A 17,345-nucleotide genomic window follows, 5' to 3' on the forward strand; every position below is an offset into this window, starting at 1 on the left:
TGCATGTGCCTAGAAATAATTTGCTGTAATTTTTAAAACTGAATTCATTTTTTAAAAATTAATTGTGTAAAGATACGTTAATTCTGTAGTAGAATCAAAAGGGGGGGAATGCAGAACAGAATTTCAAAAACTCATGGCAGCTGGACGAACCCCTGAAACTGTTGCCCTGAGATAATCTTTAAACCTTAAACCAAAAGTGTCCCCTGAAGTCTTCTTAAAACCAAGCAATAGTTTAGCTTAACTAGTAAAGAATGTCAGCCTTGAACATTATACTCTTATGAATATCTATCTGTATGGATCAAATTGACAACAACTTGAAAAATTAGCCAGGAACCTTAGGGGGCAGTGAGTTAATAGGGAAGAAAAACTTGGAAAAGGAGGGTGAAAATGGTTACGTGACTCCGAGAATGTAATCAAAGTCACTAAGTTGTATGTGTAGAAATTGTTGAATTAGTGTATGTTCTGCTGTGTATATTCTCAACAACAACAAAAGTAAAACAAATTAAAAAAAGTAAAAAAGATGTTACTGTTTTCTAAAATTCACATTATTGGCTCCTTATTACTTAACAACAACATCAGCCTGGGATTTAAGGAAGAAAGCAGTGATGTGTGGAGTGTGTGTGTATATGTATCTCTATGTATGTGCATGTATATATACATATATACATGTATGTATGTACGTATTTCGACCTTTTTTTTTCTTCTCATGTAGGAGCTGGAAATATAATGGTGAACAAAACAGTTGATTCCTGCTGTCACAGAACTTAAAATTCAGTGAGGAAGAGAAAACCAAACAAGCAAGTAAACAGTTAAATGTGATAAGTGTCTCAGTTGGGCAGATAAATGGAGCTAGTGCAAACAAAGGGACTCTGAGCTGAAGCTAGAAGGATTGGGACCTAAAAGATGCATAGGAGTTAACCGGTGGTAGTGGGGGGAGGGAGGGTGGTAGCATTGTACTCTATCATGCAGACAGAAATGGCAATATATGGAGATCTAAAGGTTTGCAAGAGAGCATGGCCCGTTTGAAGATCTGAAAGAAGTTTGGTCTGGCAGTATAGCATAATAATTTGCAATTAAAGAGCCTGGGTTTGAATCCTTTGTCTACTACTTTCTAGCCCTGTGACCTTAGGCAATTCTCTTAGCATCTTTATAATTCTTTTGAATTATATGCTTGTAATTTTTTTTTTTTAATTATAAATGAAGTGTTTAAAATGCTTAATTGTTGACACATAGTAAACACTAAATGTTTGCCTTTATAATGGTAAAATGGCTAGAGCAAGGAATTGGGAGCAAACAGAGTGGCCGAAGATGAATATAGAAAGATAGAGACCAGGTGATGCCAGGATTTTGTAGACCATATTAAGGAGGAAAAATGACTTGTATGGGCACAGGGACGGTGTTGAAGGATTCTTCATAGGAAAGTAATGTAGTCAGATTGGCATTTTAGAAGTATCACATGGTTTTAGAGTGGAGCCTAGGGATCCTTCATAGGAAAGTAATGTAGTCAGATTGGTATTTTAGAAGTATCACGTGGTTTTAGAGCGGAGCCTAGACTGGTTGTGGTCAAGACTGGAGGAGGACAATTTAGGAGATTATTAAATCTGGCCAAGAGATGATGGTGGTTTAGATAGATAAGTGGTAGTGAAGATAGAAGGGATAGAAATTTAGAAGATAGAACAAACATTATTTGGTGCTTGCTTACATGTGGGAAGATGAGGAAGACAGAAGGTTCAGACTGGGGGAAGTGAGTGAATCCTGATTTTGCTTACTGAGAAAGGGAGGGAGAACAGGGTTGGGGGATGGTGTGCGGGATGATTTCAGAAGTGGACAGTTCAGCGTGTTAACTGCCAAGATAGTGGGAATGGATGGCTAATGTGGAACAGAGGAAACCCTTGCAAATTATCTTTTCTAGACTTTTCTGCTTCAGAAGACCTGTTTGAGATGTGGTGGTTTCAGCAAGGCCTCAGTTTTCTCCCTTCAGCTCTTGTAATCTGGACTGCTGCAGCTTTCATCTTTTCATACATTACTGCAATAACACTCCATCATGTCGACCCTGTTTTGCCTTATATCAGGTGAGTGAAATGTATTATTTTTATGGGAAAAATCCTTATTTTACGTCTCATTCATATTTTAAATAGAAGCCAATTTTTTTTTTTAATTGTGCTTTAAGTCAAAGTTTACAAATCAAGTCAGCCTCATACAAAAATGTATATATGCCTTGCTGTATATTTCTAGTTGTTCTCCCCCTGGTGAGACAGCACACTCCTTCCCTCCACTCTATTTTCGTGTTCATTCGGCCAGCTTCTGACCCCTTCTGCCCTCTCGTCTCCTCTCCAGACAGGAGCTGGCCACATAGTCTCATGTGTCTACTTGATCCAAGAAGCTCACTCTTCACCTGTAAGAAGCCAGTGTTTAATGTTGATATTTTAAAATTCAGATTTTCTGTTGGCATTGTGAAAATAAAGAGAACTTAAAAAGGAGCTTATATTTGGCTCTTTCTATGTAGTTTTTTATGTAGTAGAGAAATATGGAGACAGAGGGATAAGATTCAGTTAGTGAATTGTGACACCTTTAGTGCCTTGTCTTCCAAATAAATATTTGAGGTTATCTCAGAAGAAAGAATTGGAATTATTCTCCTCTGAAAATTAAAAAATGCTGCAAACAATACCAATAATTTTAAAAGATACTGATAATGATAAATATTTATTGGTCTGCTTACTATGTGCCAAATAATGTTCTAAGAATTCTTATGTCGTCAATAATTGAAACTTTACAACAACTTTTTGAAGTAGGAACTGTTATCCTCATTTTAGAGAGGAGGAAATGAGGTCCAGAGAGGTTATTTGCCTAAGAGCATAGAACTTGTAAACGTTTGAGCCAAGATTCCAAACTACCATTTGCTGTACAGTCTATGCCCATTCACGGTGACCCCATGTGTATCACAGCAGAACTGTGCTCAATAGGGTTTTCAGTGGCTGATTTGTTAGAAGCCAGGATTCGAACCCAGGTAATTTGACCCTAGAGACTGCGTTCTTTCTCTTTATATTTTGCCTTGGCCTTTCTGACAGATTAACTATTCAAAGTTTATCAGTAGTGTATTTGAAATTTCAAAACTGCTAATGATGGAAGCATGGCTACTCAGTTGCATATGCTATGTTCATAACTCCCTTTTTCTCTAGTTAAAAAAGCAACATGTGGACATTATAACAAATATAAGCAATATCAGAGTGATTATAAAATAAAAAGTGAAAGTCCTTTCCCACACCCTTCCAGTGCCTGCTGCCCAGAGATGATTCATGGTTTGGTCAGTCTCCTTCCAGAGTTGGGTTTGATTTGTCATGTGTGTTTTTACAAAACTCTTTCTCTCTCCCTCTCCTTTTCCTTTACCTCTCTTCTTTTCTTCACCTTTTACTTTTTTTGAATTTTTTGGTTTTGTTTCATTTTTAAAAAATGACATAGACAAATCGCTTATTTTTATTTATTTTTTTCTGTTACAAAATGCTGTATTGAAGATACCATTGCCTGTAACTTTACATACTTGTGTTTATATTTATGTGACATAGGTTCCTAGGAGTAGAATTGCTGAATAGGTAATATGACATCATCATTTTTAATTTGGTGCTTGCCAGATACCCTGCTAAACTGGTTGCATCAATTTATGTTCTTACAAGCAACATAAGAAAAACCAGGATCATTATAAACGGTTTCTGCAGTTAACTAAAGTTTAAACTTTTATATAAAAGTTAAAAGAATTATGTAAGGAGGGGAGGTTCCGAAAATGTCGTCTTTAAAATACCATAATTGAATATGATTTAGCAATTACAGCTTTCTCTTCAAAATGATTTCACCTGGGGTATGGTTAGGTCCAAAAAAAGTATTCATCTTCTGTATGAGGCCTTTGAAACATCCTGTCTCCATGGAACTACCAAATGAAATATATATATATGTATGTTCTTTTAAATGTATACATTTGTATAAAAATATGTAAATACATATACATATACGGAGCCCTGGTGGTGCAGTGGTTAAGCGCTATGGCTGCTAACCAAAAGGTTAGCAGTTCAAATCCACCAGCTGCTCCTTGGAAACCCTATGGGGCAGTTCTGCTCTCTCCTATAGGGTCACTGTGAGTCGAAATTGACTCGATGGAAAGGGGTTTGGTTTGGTTCATATGTATATATATGTGTATATATATCTACATCTGTATATCTATCTAATGCTTTAGCTTGTTGTTGTTGCAGTTTCATTTATTCATTTTTCACCCTCTGTAAAATAACCTTTCCACCACCTACATTTGTTTCCACAATGGTATGGCACAAAGAACATAAACAAATTAGGTACACTTTGGGAAGATTTATAAAACCCAAAAATGTTTTAGAATTTAATGTCCTGATTCTAGGAATAATTTGGCAAATAATCACTGTTTATTACTTTGCTAGAGAAATAAGTACTTAAGGAGCCAGTCCATTCTTCAGTAACTCTGAGAAAAGATACATACTTAAGATTCACGAGGGTTCTTCATTATTTTTTCCCCTTCTGAGACCTTGTCTGTTTCCATTTTAAAGAACTTTTAATAATTTGCTTAAAAGGCTGTTGGGTTCTTTTTCAGAGTTTCAGTTCTTTGATGGTATTGCATGTGATTATCTGATGACACCCTAGACACTTCCTTTTCTGCCCAGCCCTTTTGCCTTTTTTTTTTCCCCGCTTATGAGCTTAGTATTACCCAGGAATCTTTCTCCAACAATCTAATATGTTTAAACTCAATAGCAGTCATTTTTACTTAGGCTCATTTCCTTCATCTGCCAAATGATTAAATTACACTAGATAGTCTCCTGTCTTGGAAGAAGTGCAACCAGAATGCTCCTTAGAAGCAAGGATGGCGAGACTGCGTCTTACATACTTTGGACATGTTGTCAGGAGGGATCTGCCCCTGGAGAAGGACATCATGCTTGGCAGAGTACAGGGTCAGTGGAAAAGAAGAAGACCCTCAACAAGGTGGACTGACACAGTGGCAGCAACAATGGGCTGAAGCATAACAATGATTGTAAGGATGGCTCAGGACCAGGCAGTGTTTCTTTCTGTTGTGCATAGGGTAGCTATGAGTCAGAACCGACTTGATGGCACCTAACAGCAACAAGGAGATGGTCTCCAAGGTTCCTTTTCTGTTACTAGACCCTATCCAAAGGATTTAGTTGTTATAGCCCAAAAAACCTGTTAACCAAACCTATTGCCGTTGAGTCAATTCTGACTCATAGCGACCCTACCGGACAGAGTAGAATGGCCCCACAGGGTTTCCAAGGAGCACCTGGTGGATTTGAACTGCCGACCTTTTGGTTAGCAGCCGTAGCACTTAGCCACTACACCACCAGGGTTTCCGAAAGGCATGACCAAATGTAAATTTCACTTCAAAGGCAACTGGACTACAAGCAGGTGCCCCAGTGAAGTGCATGACTATCCGCTGGGTGCAAGAAGAAAATATCGAAACCTCTTCATGTATTTTTTAATTAAAAAAAGATATTTAAAATTGACTAATATTTAATATGGAACCCCAGTGGCAAAGTGGTTAAGAGCTCAGGCTACTAACCAGAAGGTTGGCCGTTGGAATCTACCAGCTGCTCCTTGGAAACGCTATGGGTCAGTTCTCCTGTGCCGTGTAGAGTCGCTATAAGTCAGAATCGACTCGATGGCACACAACAACAACAACAACAACTTTTAATATAAAAAAAGTATATATACATAACAACTTTTAATATATGGAATGGTAATATAACAAATACATGTATTTTGAGATGACATGCTCAGACATTTTTCTGATGGTCTGTGATCAAAGCAGTTTAGTAGCCATTGGGTTGAATGAAGTACCATGCTGATGAAGTCATGGACATGGCTGTTTTAATTTGTTGGCCAATTTATGTCTTTGTTTCAGGGCCAAAAGATGGGGCACCCTTAACCAGCCATCTTGGAAATGTGTGCTTTTACTTATTTATGGGACAATCTAAAATGGGAACATCATTTGGAGTACAACTATTAAAATTATGGATTTTTTTTTTCCGATTAAAAGAAAAATTCATACCTTGTGGACATTTGGAAGGCAGAAGAAAAAAAGAACAACCCATAATCCCACACTCTGAAGAGAATCAAAGAGTAACAAAATCATTTATATCATTTATTATTCTTTTATTGTTTTTCCTTCACAAATACATTGTTTTTGTTTCTTTTTCTATTTTCATTAAAGAGAATTTTTTTTTAATTGCAGATTTTTATTAAGAAAAAGACTCCTAGAACTTTAGAGCTCAAAGAACCAATCCTTAAAATTTATGTTTGATACTTTCCTTTTCTTAAAACCCCCAATCCACATGTTCACCAGACCTTACGGATTCCTTAGCAGCCATGACTATTTCTTTTTTATTTCCATTACATTGCCTTAGCTGAGAATCCTTATTAGTTCTTTACTACTCTATTGAAGGCCCAAGCTTTTGTCTTTTTAATTTTTGTAGTAGGTTGAGGGAAAGGAAAAGCACTATCATTCACTGGGTGTCTCTCATGTGCCTGCTACTATGCTAGAACTTTTCATGTATTACTCCATGCTTCATTTCATTGTTTTGTTGATCCTGTGAACTGGGAGGGTCCACCAGCCACTCCTTGAAAACCTTATGGGGCAGTTCGACTCTGCCCTATAGGGTTGCTATGAGTCAGAATCGATTCGACAGCAATGGGTGGACAGAATGCTGTGGTAGTCATTAATTGTCTGCTAGAGGAGGTGGTAAAGACAGTAGAAAAGAGGGGACTCAGAACTGGTCTTGAACGTAAGCTCCATGAGGGCAGGGGCTTTGTCCATTTTACTTGCCACTGTATTTCTGTCCATAAATGTGCCTGGCATATGGTAAGTGCTTGGTTAGTATTTTTATTTTAATTAATCTTTGAATAATGATTAGGTGTTAATTGAATTCTAGGCAGAGTCAAAAAAAAGAGTCAGCGCAGGTACAAAAAGGTAGAATTGTGAAAGGGCCTGTGATCTTTAGGGAATCTTTTGGTGAGACAGATAAACACTCCTGCCTGACTGATGGTAAGTCAGTAACATAATCGTAACACACCAAGTATAACTTTTTTGTTTTATCAATTTATATTGATTTCTGTTATGTGGGAAAGAAATAACCTTTAAGCAATGTGAGAAGAAAGTGAAGTAGGCAAATATCTGTGAGCGCAAGTTTCCATGTTCTCTTCATAAAATGATGTAAGAATTGAACTTTTGGACCGATAAGAGACATAGGGTTTGAAGTAATTCCTGTTACTTCTTGTTGCTCAGAAGAAATACCCCTGTATATCTTACGTGAGAAATCTACATTCCTTCTTCTTTTTCTTTCAGTGACACTGGTACAGTAGCTCCAGAAAAATGCTTGTTTGGGGCAATGTTAAATGTTACTGCAGTTTTATGTAAGTAATGAGAGCGATCTCAAGGATTAAAAATAATAGCTAAATTGCTATTTTCCTTTTTAAAGCTTATTGTCTTACACTGCTTGTACTTTTTAGTTATACCTGAGGGAATGTCATCACTAAATTATTGATCACAGGTATGCTACTTTAAAAAGAACAATTTCTAGAAATTATAAATTATGGAAATAGATCTTTATTCATCTATAGGGCTACTTAGGTGTTCATCCACGTAGAAGTTGTAAAGTATAAGCAAATATTCTTCGAAGCCTTCTTCTTCTTAAGTAATCAGTAGGGGAAAAAGAGCCATAGATGCAACTGACCACACTAACCTGAACTAAATTCCTTTAGGACAATTAGAAGTTTAGGAGTAGAGGTGGAAGCATGTTTTGATTTCTGAGTGATGTGTTAACTCCAGAGGGATGAAGTTCCTGTGATAGTACTTTTCATTTCTGTTTAGTATTTATATCCTGAACTGAATTTTTATTAATGGTTTGTTAAAATATTTTTTTTTTCCATTATTTGCTTGGGTCCGAAGTAAATGTCAGGAAAATGATTAAATTTACAGAAATTTTGTCTCATGACTCTGACTTTTCATGAACATGTTGACTACTTAAAGCGTATCTTTATTACTTTTTCTACACTGCTGAGTTCTTGGGCAATATTTTTGCAATGGAAAGTTCATTTTGGCCCTTCCTTGACTAATAAGATGGTAAAGTGGCTTTTTTCCCCTCTATAATTGGGCACTGTGTCTAATTGAATGCTGTATCTGATTGAGCCAAGTTGTAGTAAATTTGAAAGAGAATGATATGAGTGAAGTAATGATCTTTTGAGCTATCTTTTTTGTCGATGACCATTTTATCCATATTCTAGAACTAGTCACTTTTGACTTTGATGATCATATAAAATATTTTTTGTTTTATGTAGCACATATCATTAAGAGATTTTCAGAAAACATCGAACTTATCTCTTAAGTTTTGTCCTAAATGTTAAAACGATTCAAATGACTTGTTCAGTCAGGCAGTGATATCAATAGGTATATAATGGAACTTTAAAAGTTCTTTAAAATCTACAGGTGTTTTTCTTCTCCGAGGTTAACTTTAAAAGGAAAATCTGTGTTTCTTTAGATTTGTGACCTCTGTGAGCCCTCTCTTGGCAGCTTTCTCCTCGGCCATTACTTTGTTGTTTTTGGATTATCTCCTCCAGGCGTTGCTACCATTTATGTTCGTTACAAGCAAGTCCATGCTCTGAATCCTGACGAGAACCGTATCATCAGATTAAACAAAGCTGGCCTTGTACTTGGATTATTCAGTTGCTTAGGACTTTCTATTGTGGCAAACTTCCAGGTTTGTGTTTTAGCCCAGCATAGATATTTTCCTGAAGTATATAAATACACACGTTAAAAGAGGAAACTGGAAACAATTTCATGCTGCTATTGTTTTTTTCGTTTAACAAAATAGATTCCATTCCCTTTAAATTATTTGACCCTCTTAGAAAAGAACCACATTCATAATTAGAAAAAGGCATTCCCAATAATAATGTTAATCTCTTGAACAACTATAAATTATTTCAACTTTTTTCTAGGATCCACAGGACAGTTATCAGACTCTTGATTACAACTCACTTGAGGATTACTGCAAGACCACACAGAGAATTTATGTAGATTATAACTGATATGATTTCAGTTGTCAATATTTTTGAGTTTTTTAAAAAATATGCTTAATAAATTATGTGTAGTCCTTTACCTATTTGACATACTTGTTTAGATATTGGAGCCCTGGTGGCGTAGTGGTTGAGAACTTAGCTGCTAACCAGAAGGTCAGTAGTTCAAATCCACCAGCCGCTCCTGGGAAACCCTCTCAGGCAGTTCAACTCTGTCCTCTAGGGCCACTATGAGTCAGAATCAACTCGATGGCAGTGGGTTTAGAGGTTTGTTTACATATTACCATTGGTCGCCTGCGTTCTTAGGTGCCCAGCCCTATATATGAAGAAGTAAAGGGATAATCTGTAACGCCTCCCCCTTTTTCTCAAGTACATCTTGACATTCAAGTAGCAGTCAGCCTTCAACAAGTATAGTAAAACCTGTGAAAGCTATAACCTATGTAAGGCAGAAACCTGTCAGAGAAGGAAATATTTTCCACTAAAATGAGCCATAGAAAAGTGGTAAGACTGCATCCTGTCAAAGGGGGAAAATTTGCAAAACCTGGCAAAACAAGGCAGTCTCGTTGTGTTCCATCTCTCACAGGTTTCACTGTATTTGCAAGCTCTCACATTCTGTTGGTATTCTTTCAGATGAATTTCTGATATTTCGGGCTGCATCCTGGCATATGGTGCTTTTCAACTAATCTCTATGGAGCCTTTATAGTTTCAATGTAGACATTTGATTACATTTTTAGACATTGGATAACCATTCAGACATGTAACTACAAACAATACACCCACTGTACAAATACACATATGTAGATATATTCGGTTTTTGTCTATAATACTTCAGATTGGTCCCTATTTTTCATAGTTTTTTAGTAACGGTTAATACTAGTAGTCTCTATAAGTATGGTCTACGTGAATATTAATTAGGGGAATGCTTACTGTTGTAACACATTAAAAAAAAAAAAAGAAAGCCCAAAATTTCAGTCACGTAACACCAGTTTTTCTTACACGAATCCAGTGCAAGTGTTTGTGGTGAGCAGGTGGCTTTCCTCCCACAGTGATTTAAGGCACAGGCAGTTCCTGTCATTCCCTAAGGCCTTTTGTCTTCTGCATCCAGCTGGCTGAAACTGTAAAAGAGAGCATACAGAAAGCACACCGGCTTCTTAAAAGCCTGGGCCTGGAAGTAATTCACAGCATTCCACTGACATGCATATGCTAACCGTTAGCAAGGCAGGGAGATGTAGTCTTATTGGACATTAGTTCCCAGGGACAGCTGTGTACTATGGAAGGGGAGAAATTTTGGTGGACAGCTAGCTAGCTGTCTATGCCACAAATGGGATCCTGCCTTGCCTAATCAGTATTAAAAAATAGATTCCTTGGAATTTTTAGTATACAGATAGTGATTTTCTACTCCAATTGTCCTTTTTTTTTCCTTATTGTGCATTAGATGAAAGTTTTCAGAGCAAATTAGTTTCTCATTAAACAATACGTATATTGTTTCATTGCATTAGTTGCTGACCCCACGACATGTCAATGCTCTTGTCGACCCTGGATTCCCCATTTCCATTCATCCAGCTTTCCTGTCCCCTCAGCCTTCTCATCCTTGCCCCTGGGCTTATGCACCCATTTAGTCTTGTTTTGTTTTATGGGCTTATCTAATCTTTGGTTGAAGGGTGAACTGGAAGAGTGACTTCACTGCTGAGTTACAAGGGTGTCTAGGGGCCATGCTCTCAGGTGTTTTCAGTCTCCATCAGACCAGTGAGTCTGGTCTTTTTTGTGTGTGTGAGTTTGACTTTTGTTCTGAGTTTTTCTCCAGCTCTGTCCGGAACCCTCTTTTGTGGTCTCTGTCAGAGCAGTTGGTGGTGGTAGCTGGGCATCATCTAGTTATGTTAGACTCAGTTGGTGGAGGCTGTGGTAGTTGTACTCCATTAGTCCTTTGGACATATCTTTCCCCTGTGCCTCTGGTTTTCTTCATTCTCTCTTGCTTCAGATGGGCTGGGACCAGTGGAGTATCTGAGATGACTGCTCACAAGCTTTTAAGATCCCGGATGCTACTCACGAAAGTAGAATGTAGAACATTTTCTTCATAAACTGTGTTATGCCAATTGAACTAGATATCCCCTGGGACCATGGTCCCTAGCCCTCAGCCCAGTAATTTGGTCCCTTCAGGGAGTTTGAAAGTGTCTATGAAGCTTCTGTGACTTTGCCTTCATCAAGTTGTGCTGACTTCCCCAGTGTTGTGTACTGTCTTACCCTTCACCAAAGTTTCCACTTATCTGTTGTCTAGTTAGTGTTGTGTTTTTCCCTTCTCACTCCTCGCCTCACTCGTAACCATCAAAAATTGTTTCTTTCTCTGTGTAAACCTTTTCATGAATGTTTATAATAGTGGTCATACAGTATTTGTCCTTTAGTGATTGACTTATTTTACTTGGCATAATGCCGTCCAGATTCATCCATGTCGTGACATGTTTCACAGATTCGTCATTGTTCTTTATCATTGCATAGTATGCCATTGTGTGTGTGTACCACAGTTTGTTTATCCACTCATCTGATGGGCCCTTAGGTTGTTTCCATCTTTTTGCTATCGTAAATAATGCTGCAGTGAATATGGGTGTGCACATGTCTATTTGTGTGATAGCTCTTATTTCTCTAGGGTATATTCCTGTTAGTGGGATTGCTGGATCTTACGGTATTTCTGTTTCTAGCTTTTTAAAGAAGCACTGTATCGTTTTCAAAAATGATAGTGTGTACATAAGAGTTCTAGTCTTCCCACAGCCTCTCCATCATTTGTTATTGTCTGTTTTTTTGATTCATACCAGTAATGTCAGAGTGAGAAGGTATCTCATTTTAGTTTTGATTTGCATTTGTCTAATGGCTAGTAATCAAGAGTATTTCCTCCTGTGTCTGTTAGCCGCCTGAGTGTCTTCTTTGGTGAAGTGTCTGTTCATATCCTTTGCCCATTTTTTAATTGGATTATTTGTCTTTTTGTTGTAGAGATATTGGATTTTCCTATAGATTTCAGAGATTAGACCTTTGTCAGGTTTGTCATAGCCAAAATATTTTTCCCAGTCTGTAGGTTCTCTTTTTACTTTTTTGGTGAAGTCTTTTGATGAACCATAAATGTTTAATTTTTAGAAGATCCCGGTTATCTACTCCATCTTCTGGTGTTTGTGTTTTGTTAGTTATGGTTTTACCCTGTTCATGCCATGTGTTTGGGACCCTAGCATTGACCCTATTTTTTTTTTCTATAATCTTTATAATTTTTGTTTTTATACTTAGGCCTTTGATCCATTTTGAATTAGTTTTTGGGTAGGGTGTGAGGCATGGGTCTTGTTTCATTTTTTTTTACAGATGTAAATCCAGTTTTGCCAATACCAAACCCAGTGCCGTCAAGTTGATTCTGACTCATAGCGACCCTATAGGATAGAGTAGAACTGCCCCACAGAGTTTCCAAGGAGTGCCTGGTGGATTTGAACTGCTGACCCTTTGGTTAGCAGCTGTAACACTTAACCACTACACCATTTGTTTAAAAAGACTGTCTTTTCCCCATTTAATGGACTTCTGGCCTTTGTCAAAGATCAGGTGACCTTAGGTGGATGAATTTACATCTGGGTTCTCTATTCTGTTCCATTGGTCAATGTATCTGTCATACCAGTACCGGAATGTTTTGACTACCAGAGCTGTATAATAGGTCAGGTACTGTGAGGCCTCCTACTTTATTCTTCTTTTTCAGTAGTGCTTTACTTCTCCAGGGCCTCTTTCCTTTCCACATCATGGTAGTGATTAGTTTTTCCATCTCCTTAAAGAACGCTGTTGGTATTTGGATCAGGATTGCATCGTATTTGTAGATTGCTTTCCGGGGTGCTGTGAGTCGGAATCGACTCAATGGCAGTGGGTTTGGTTGGGTAGAATTGACATTTTCACAATTTTGAATCTACCTATTCATGAGCATGGTGTGTTTTTCCATTTATATAGTGTTTTGTAGTTTTTTTTATATAGATCTTTTACATCCCTGGTTAGATTTATTCCTAAGTATTTTATTTTTTTAGGGGCTATTGTAAATGGCATTGCTTTCCTGATTTCCTTTTCATAGTTCTCTTTATTGGTTTATAGGAATAGAACTGATTTTCATATGTTTGTCATGTATCCAGGCACTCTTCTGAAAATTTGTGTTAGTTCCAGCAGTTTTCTTTGGGAGTTTCTAGGGTTCTCTTTGTATAGTATCATATCTTCTGCAAATAGAGATGGTTTTACTTCTTCCTTACCAATTTGGATGCCCTTTATTTGTTTTTGTTGCTTTATTGCTCTAGCTAGTACTTTCAGTGCAATGTTAAATAAGAATGATGATAAAGGACATCCTTGTCTTGTTCCTGGTCTCAAGGGAAATGTTTTCAGCATCTCTCCATTGAGAATGATGTTGGCTGTTGGTTTTGTATATAACCAAAAAACCAAACCCATTGCCGTCAAGTCTATTCCAACTCATAGCGACCCTATACGACAGGGTAGAACTGCCCCATAGGGTTTCCAAGGAGGCGCCTGGTGGATTCAAACTGCCAATGTTTTGGTTAGCAGCCATAGCACGTAACCATTACACCACTAGGGTTTCCTTGGTTTTGTATAGATGCCCTTTATTGTGTTGACGAATTTCCCTTCTATTCGTATATTATTGAGAATTTTTATCAGGAATGGGTCTTGGACCTTACCAAATACCTTTTCTGCTTCATTTGAGGTGATCAGGTGATTCTTTTATTTATGTGGGGGATTCTGTGATTGATTTTCTTTTTTTATTTTTTATTGTACTTTAGTCGAAGGTTTACAGAACAAACTCGTTTCTCATCAAATAGTTAGTATGCACGTTGCTCTATGATGTTGGTTAACAACCCCACGACATGTCAACACTCTGCCTTCTCTGCCCTGGGATCTCTGTTACCAGCTTTCCTGTTCCTCCTACCTTCCAGTCCCTGCCCCAGGGCTGGTACGCCCCTTTAGTCTTGTTTTGCTCCTTGGGCCTGTTAAATCTTTGGCTGAAAGATGAGCCTCGGGAATGGTCTCATGACTGAGCTGAAAGGGTGTCTGGGGGCCATACTCTCAGGGTTTTTCCAGTCTTGGTCAGGCCAGCAAGTCTGGTCTTTTTTTTTGAGTTAGAATTTTGTTCTACATTTTTCTCTGGCTCTGTCCGGAACCCTGTATTGTGATCCCTGTCAGAGCAGCCAGTCGTGGTAGCCGGGCACCATCTCATTGTTCTGGACTCAGTCTGGTGGAGGCCGTGGTAGATGTGGTTCGTTAGTCCTTTGGACTAATCTTCCCCTTATATCTTTAGTTTTCTTCATTCTTCTTTGCTCCTGAAGGGGTGAGCCCAGCGGAGTATCCTAGATGGCTACTCACAGGCTTTTAAGACCCCAAATGCTACTCATCAAAGTAGAATGTAGAACATATTCTTTATAAACTATGTTATGCCAGTTGAGCTAGATATTCCCCGAGATCATGGTCCCCACAGCCCTCAGCCGAGCAGTTCAGTCCCTCAGAGAGTTTGGATGTGTCTGTGGAGCTAACATGACCTTGCTTGTACAGGTTGTGCTGGCTTCCCCAGTATTGTATAGTGTCTTACCCTTCACCCTCCACTTACCTGTTGTCTATTACGTGTTTTTCCAACCCCAGCCCTCCCATCGCTTGTAACCATCAAAGATTGTTTCTTTTTGTATAAACCTTTTCATAAGTATTTACAGTAGTGATCTCATACAATATTTGCCCTTTTGTGATTGACTTATTTCACTCAGCATAATGTCCTCCAGATTCATCCATGTTATGAGATACTTCACAGATTTGTCACTGTTCTTTATTGTTGTATAATACTACACTGTGTGTGTACCATAGTTTGTTTATCCATCCATCTATTGATGGGCATCTAGAATGTTTCCATCTTTTTGCTATTGTGAACAGTGCTGCAGTGAACATGGGTGTACATATGTCTGTCCGTGTGACTACTCTTATTTTTCAAGGATATATTCCTAGGAGTGGGATTACTGAATCGTATGATATTTCTGTTTCTAGCTTTCTAAGGAAGCACCATATCATTTTCCAAAGTGGTTTTATCATTTTGCATTCTCACCAGCAGTGCATAAGAGTTCCAGTCTCCCTGTAGCCTCTCCAACATCTGTTATTGCCTGTTTTATTGATTTGTGCCAGTGATGCCAGGTGAGATGGTATCTCATTGTGGTTTTGATTTGCATTTCTCTCATGGCTGGAGATCGTGAGCATTTCCTCACGTGTCTGTTGGCCGTTTGAATGTCTTCTTTGGTGAAGTGTCTGTTCACTCCCTTTGCCCATTTTTTAATTGGATTATTTGTCTTTTAGTTGTAGAGGTGTTGGATTTTCTTGTCGATTTTAGAAATTAGAACTTTGTCTGATTTATAATAGCCAAAGTTTTTTTTCCCAGTCTGTAGCTCCTTTTTTACACTTTTCTGAAGCCTTTTGATGAGCATAAGCATTTAATTTTTAGAAGATCCAAGTTACATAGCTTATCCTCTGGAGCTTCTGTGTTGTTGGTTGTGGTTTGTATCCTGTTAGTCTGTGTATTAGGGCCTCTGTTTTTTCTTCTATGAACATCATGGTTTTTGGCTTTATATTTAGGTCTTTGATCTATTTTGAGTTAGTTTTTGTATATGGTGTGAGATATGGGTCCTGTTTCATATTTTTGAAGATGGACATCCAGCTTTGCCAACACCATTTGTTAAAAAGATTGTCTTTTCCCTACTTGAAGGACTTTGGGCCCTTCTTGAAGATCAGTTGACTGTAGGTGGATGGATTTACATCTGGGTTCTCAGTTCTATTCCACTGGTCAATGTATGTGTCATTTACCAGTACCAGACTGTTTTGACTACTGTAGCTGTATAATAGGTTCTGAGGTCAGGTAGTGCGAGTCCTCCTACTTTATTCTTTTTCAGTAGTGCTTTACTTATCCGGGGTTCTTCCCTTTCCATATAAAGTTAATGATAAGTTTTTCTATCTCTTTAAAGAATGTTGTTGGTATTTTGATCGGTATTGCATTGTATTTGTAAATCTCTTTGGGTAGAATTGTCATTTTCATAATGTTGAGTCTACCTATCTGTGAGCATGGTATGTTTTTCCATTTATGTAGATCCCTTTTGGTTTCTTGCAGTATGGTTTTGTAGTTTTCTTTGTATAGGTTTTTATATCCCAGGTTAGATTTATTCCAAAGTATTTTATTTTTTTAGGGGCTATTATAAATGGTATTGTTTTCCTGATTTCCTTTTCATCGTTCTCTTTATTAGTGTACAGGAATCCCACTGATTTTTTTATGTTTATCTTGTATCCGGCTACTCTACTGAATCTTTCTGTTAGTTCCAGTAGTTTTTTCGTGCAGTCTTTTGGGTTTTCTATGTGTAGTATCATATCATCTGCAAATAGGGAGAATTTAACTTCTTCATTACCAATTTAGATGCCCTTTATTTCTGTTCTTGCCTTTTTGCTCTAGCTAGGACTTCCAACACAATGTTAAATAGGTGGCGATAAAGGGCATCCTCGTTCCTGTTCTCAAGAAGAATGTTTTCAGCCTCTCCCCATTAAGAATGATGTTGGCCGTTTGTGTTGCATGTATGCCCTTTATTATATTGAGAAATTTTCTTTTTATACCTATTTAGAGTTTTTATCAGGAATGTTTGTTGGACTTTGTTGAATGCTTTTTCAGCATCGATTGAGATGATCATGCGATTCTTTTCTTTCTCTTTATTTATATGGTGGATTACGTTGATTGATTTTCTAATGTCGAGCCGTTCTTGCTATATCTGGTATGAGTCCTACTTGGTCATGGTGTATTATTTTTTTTGGTATGCCATTGAATTCCATTGGCTAGAAGTTTGTTGAGAATTTTTTCATCTATATTCATGAGAGATATTGGTATGTAATTTTCTTTTTTGTGTGTGGTTTCTTTGCTTGGTTTTGGTATCGGGGTTATGCTGGCTTCACAGAATGAATTTTAAAGTATCCCATCCTTTCTTATATTCTGAAATAATTTGAGTAGTACTGGTGTGAGATCTCTGAATGTTTGATAGAAACTTTCAGTGAAGCCATCTGGGCCTGGACTTTCTTTTAGTGGGAGGTTTTTGTATTACCTTTCAATCTCTTATCTTGTTATGGGTCTGTTCATATTTTTTACCTCAGTTTGTGCTACTTTAGTTTGGTAGCGTGTTTCTAAAAATTGTCCATGTTCTCTAGGTTTTCAAATTTGTTGGATTATGGCTTTT

General features: G+C 37.6%; 1 protein-coding gene across 6 annotated transcripts in view; it reads left to right on the forward strand.

The window, feature by feature from the left end:
• Positions 1–17,345, forward strand: part of DRAM2 (DNA damage regulated autophagy modulator 2) — a 40,672-nt gene that overhangs the window by 5,672 nt on the left and 17,655 nt on the right. For 3 of the 6 annotated variants that reach the window (XM_023547460.2, XM_003409570.4, XM_064282422.1), the window contains 4 exons: positions 713–801; positions 1,913–2,072; positions 7,367–7,434; positions 8,638–8,777. In XM_023547460.2, coding sequence (XP_023403228.1) covers positions 1,942–2,072; positions 7,367–7,434; positions 8,638–8,777 — 339 coding nt within the window. In that variant the 5' untranslated portion in view covers positions 713–801; positions 1,913–1,941. Of the gene's footprint in view, positions 1–712; positions 802–1,912; positions 2,073–7,366; positions 7,435–8,637; positions 8,778–17,345 lie in introns of those variants that run through there. The other 3 variants (XM_023547461.2, XM_064282423.1, XM_023547462.2) reach the window with 2 other exon arrangements.

The sequence above is a fragment of the Loxodonta africana genome, chromosome 3, assembly GCF_030014295.1.
Source record: "Loxodonta africana isolate mLoxAfr1 chromosome 3, mLoxAfr1.hap2, whole genome shotgun sequence".
Lineage (NCBI taxonomy): Eukaryota > Metazoa > Chordata > Mammalia > Proboscidea > Elephantidae > Loxodonta > Loxodonta africana.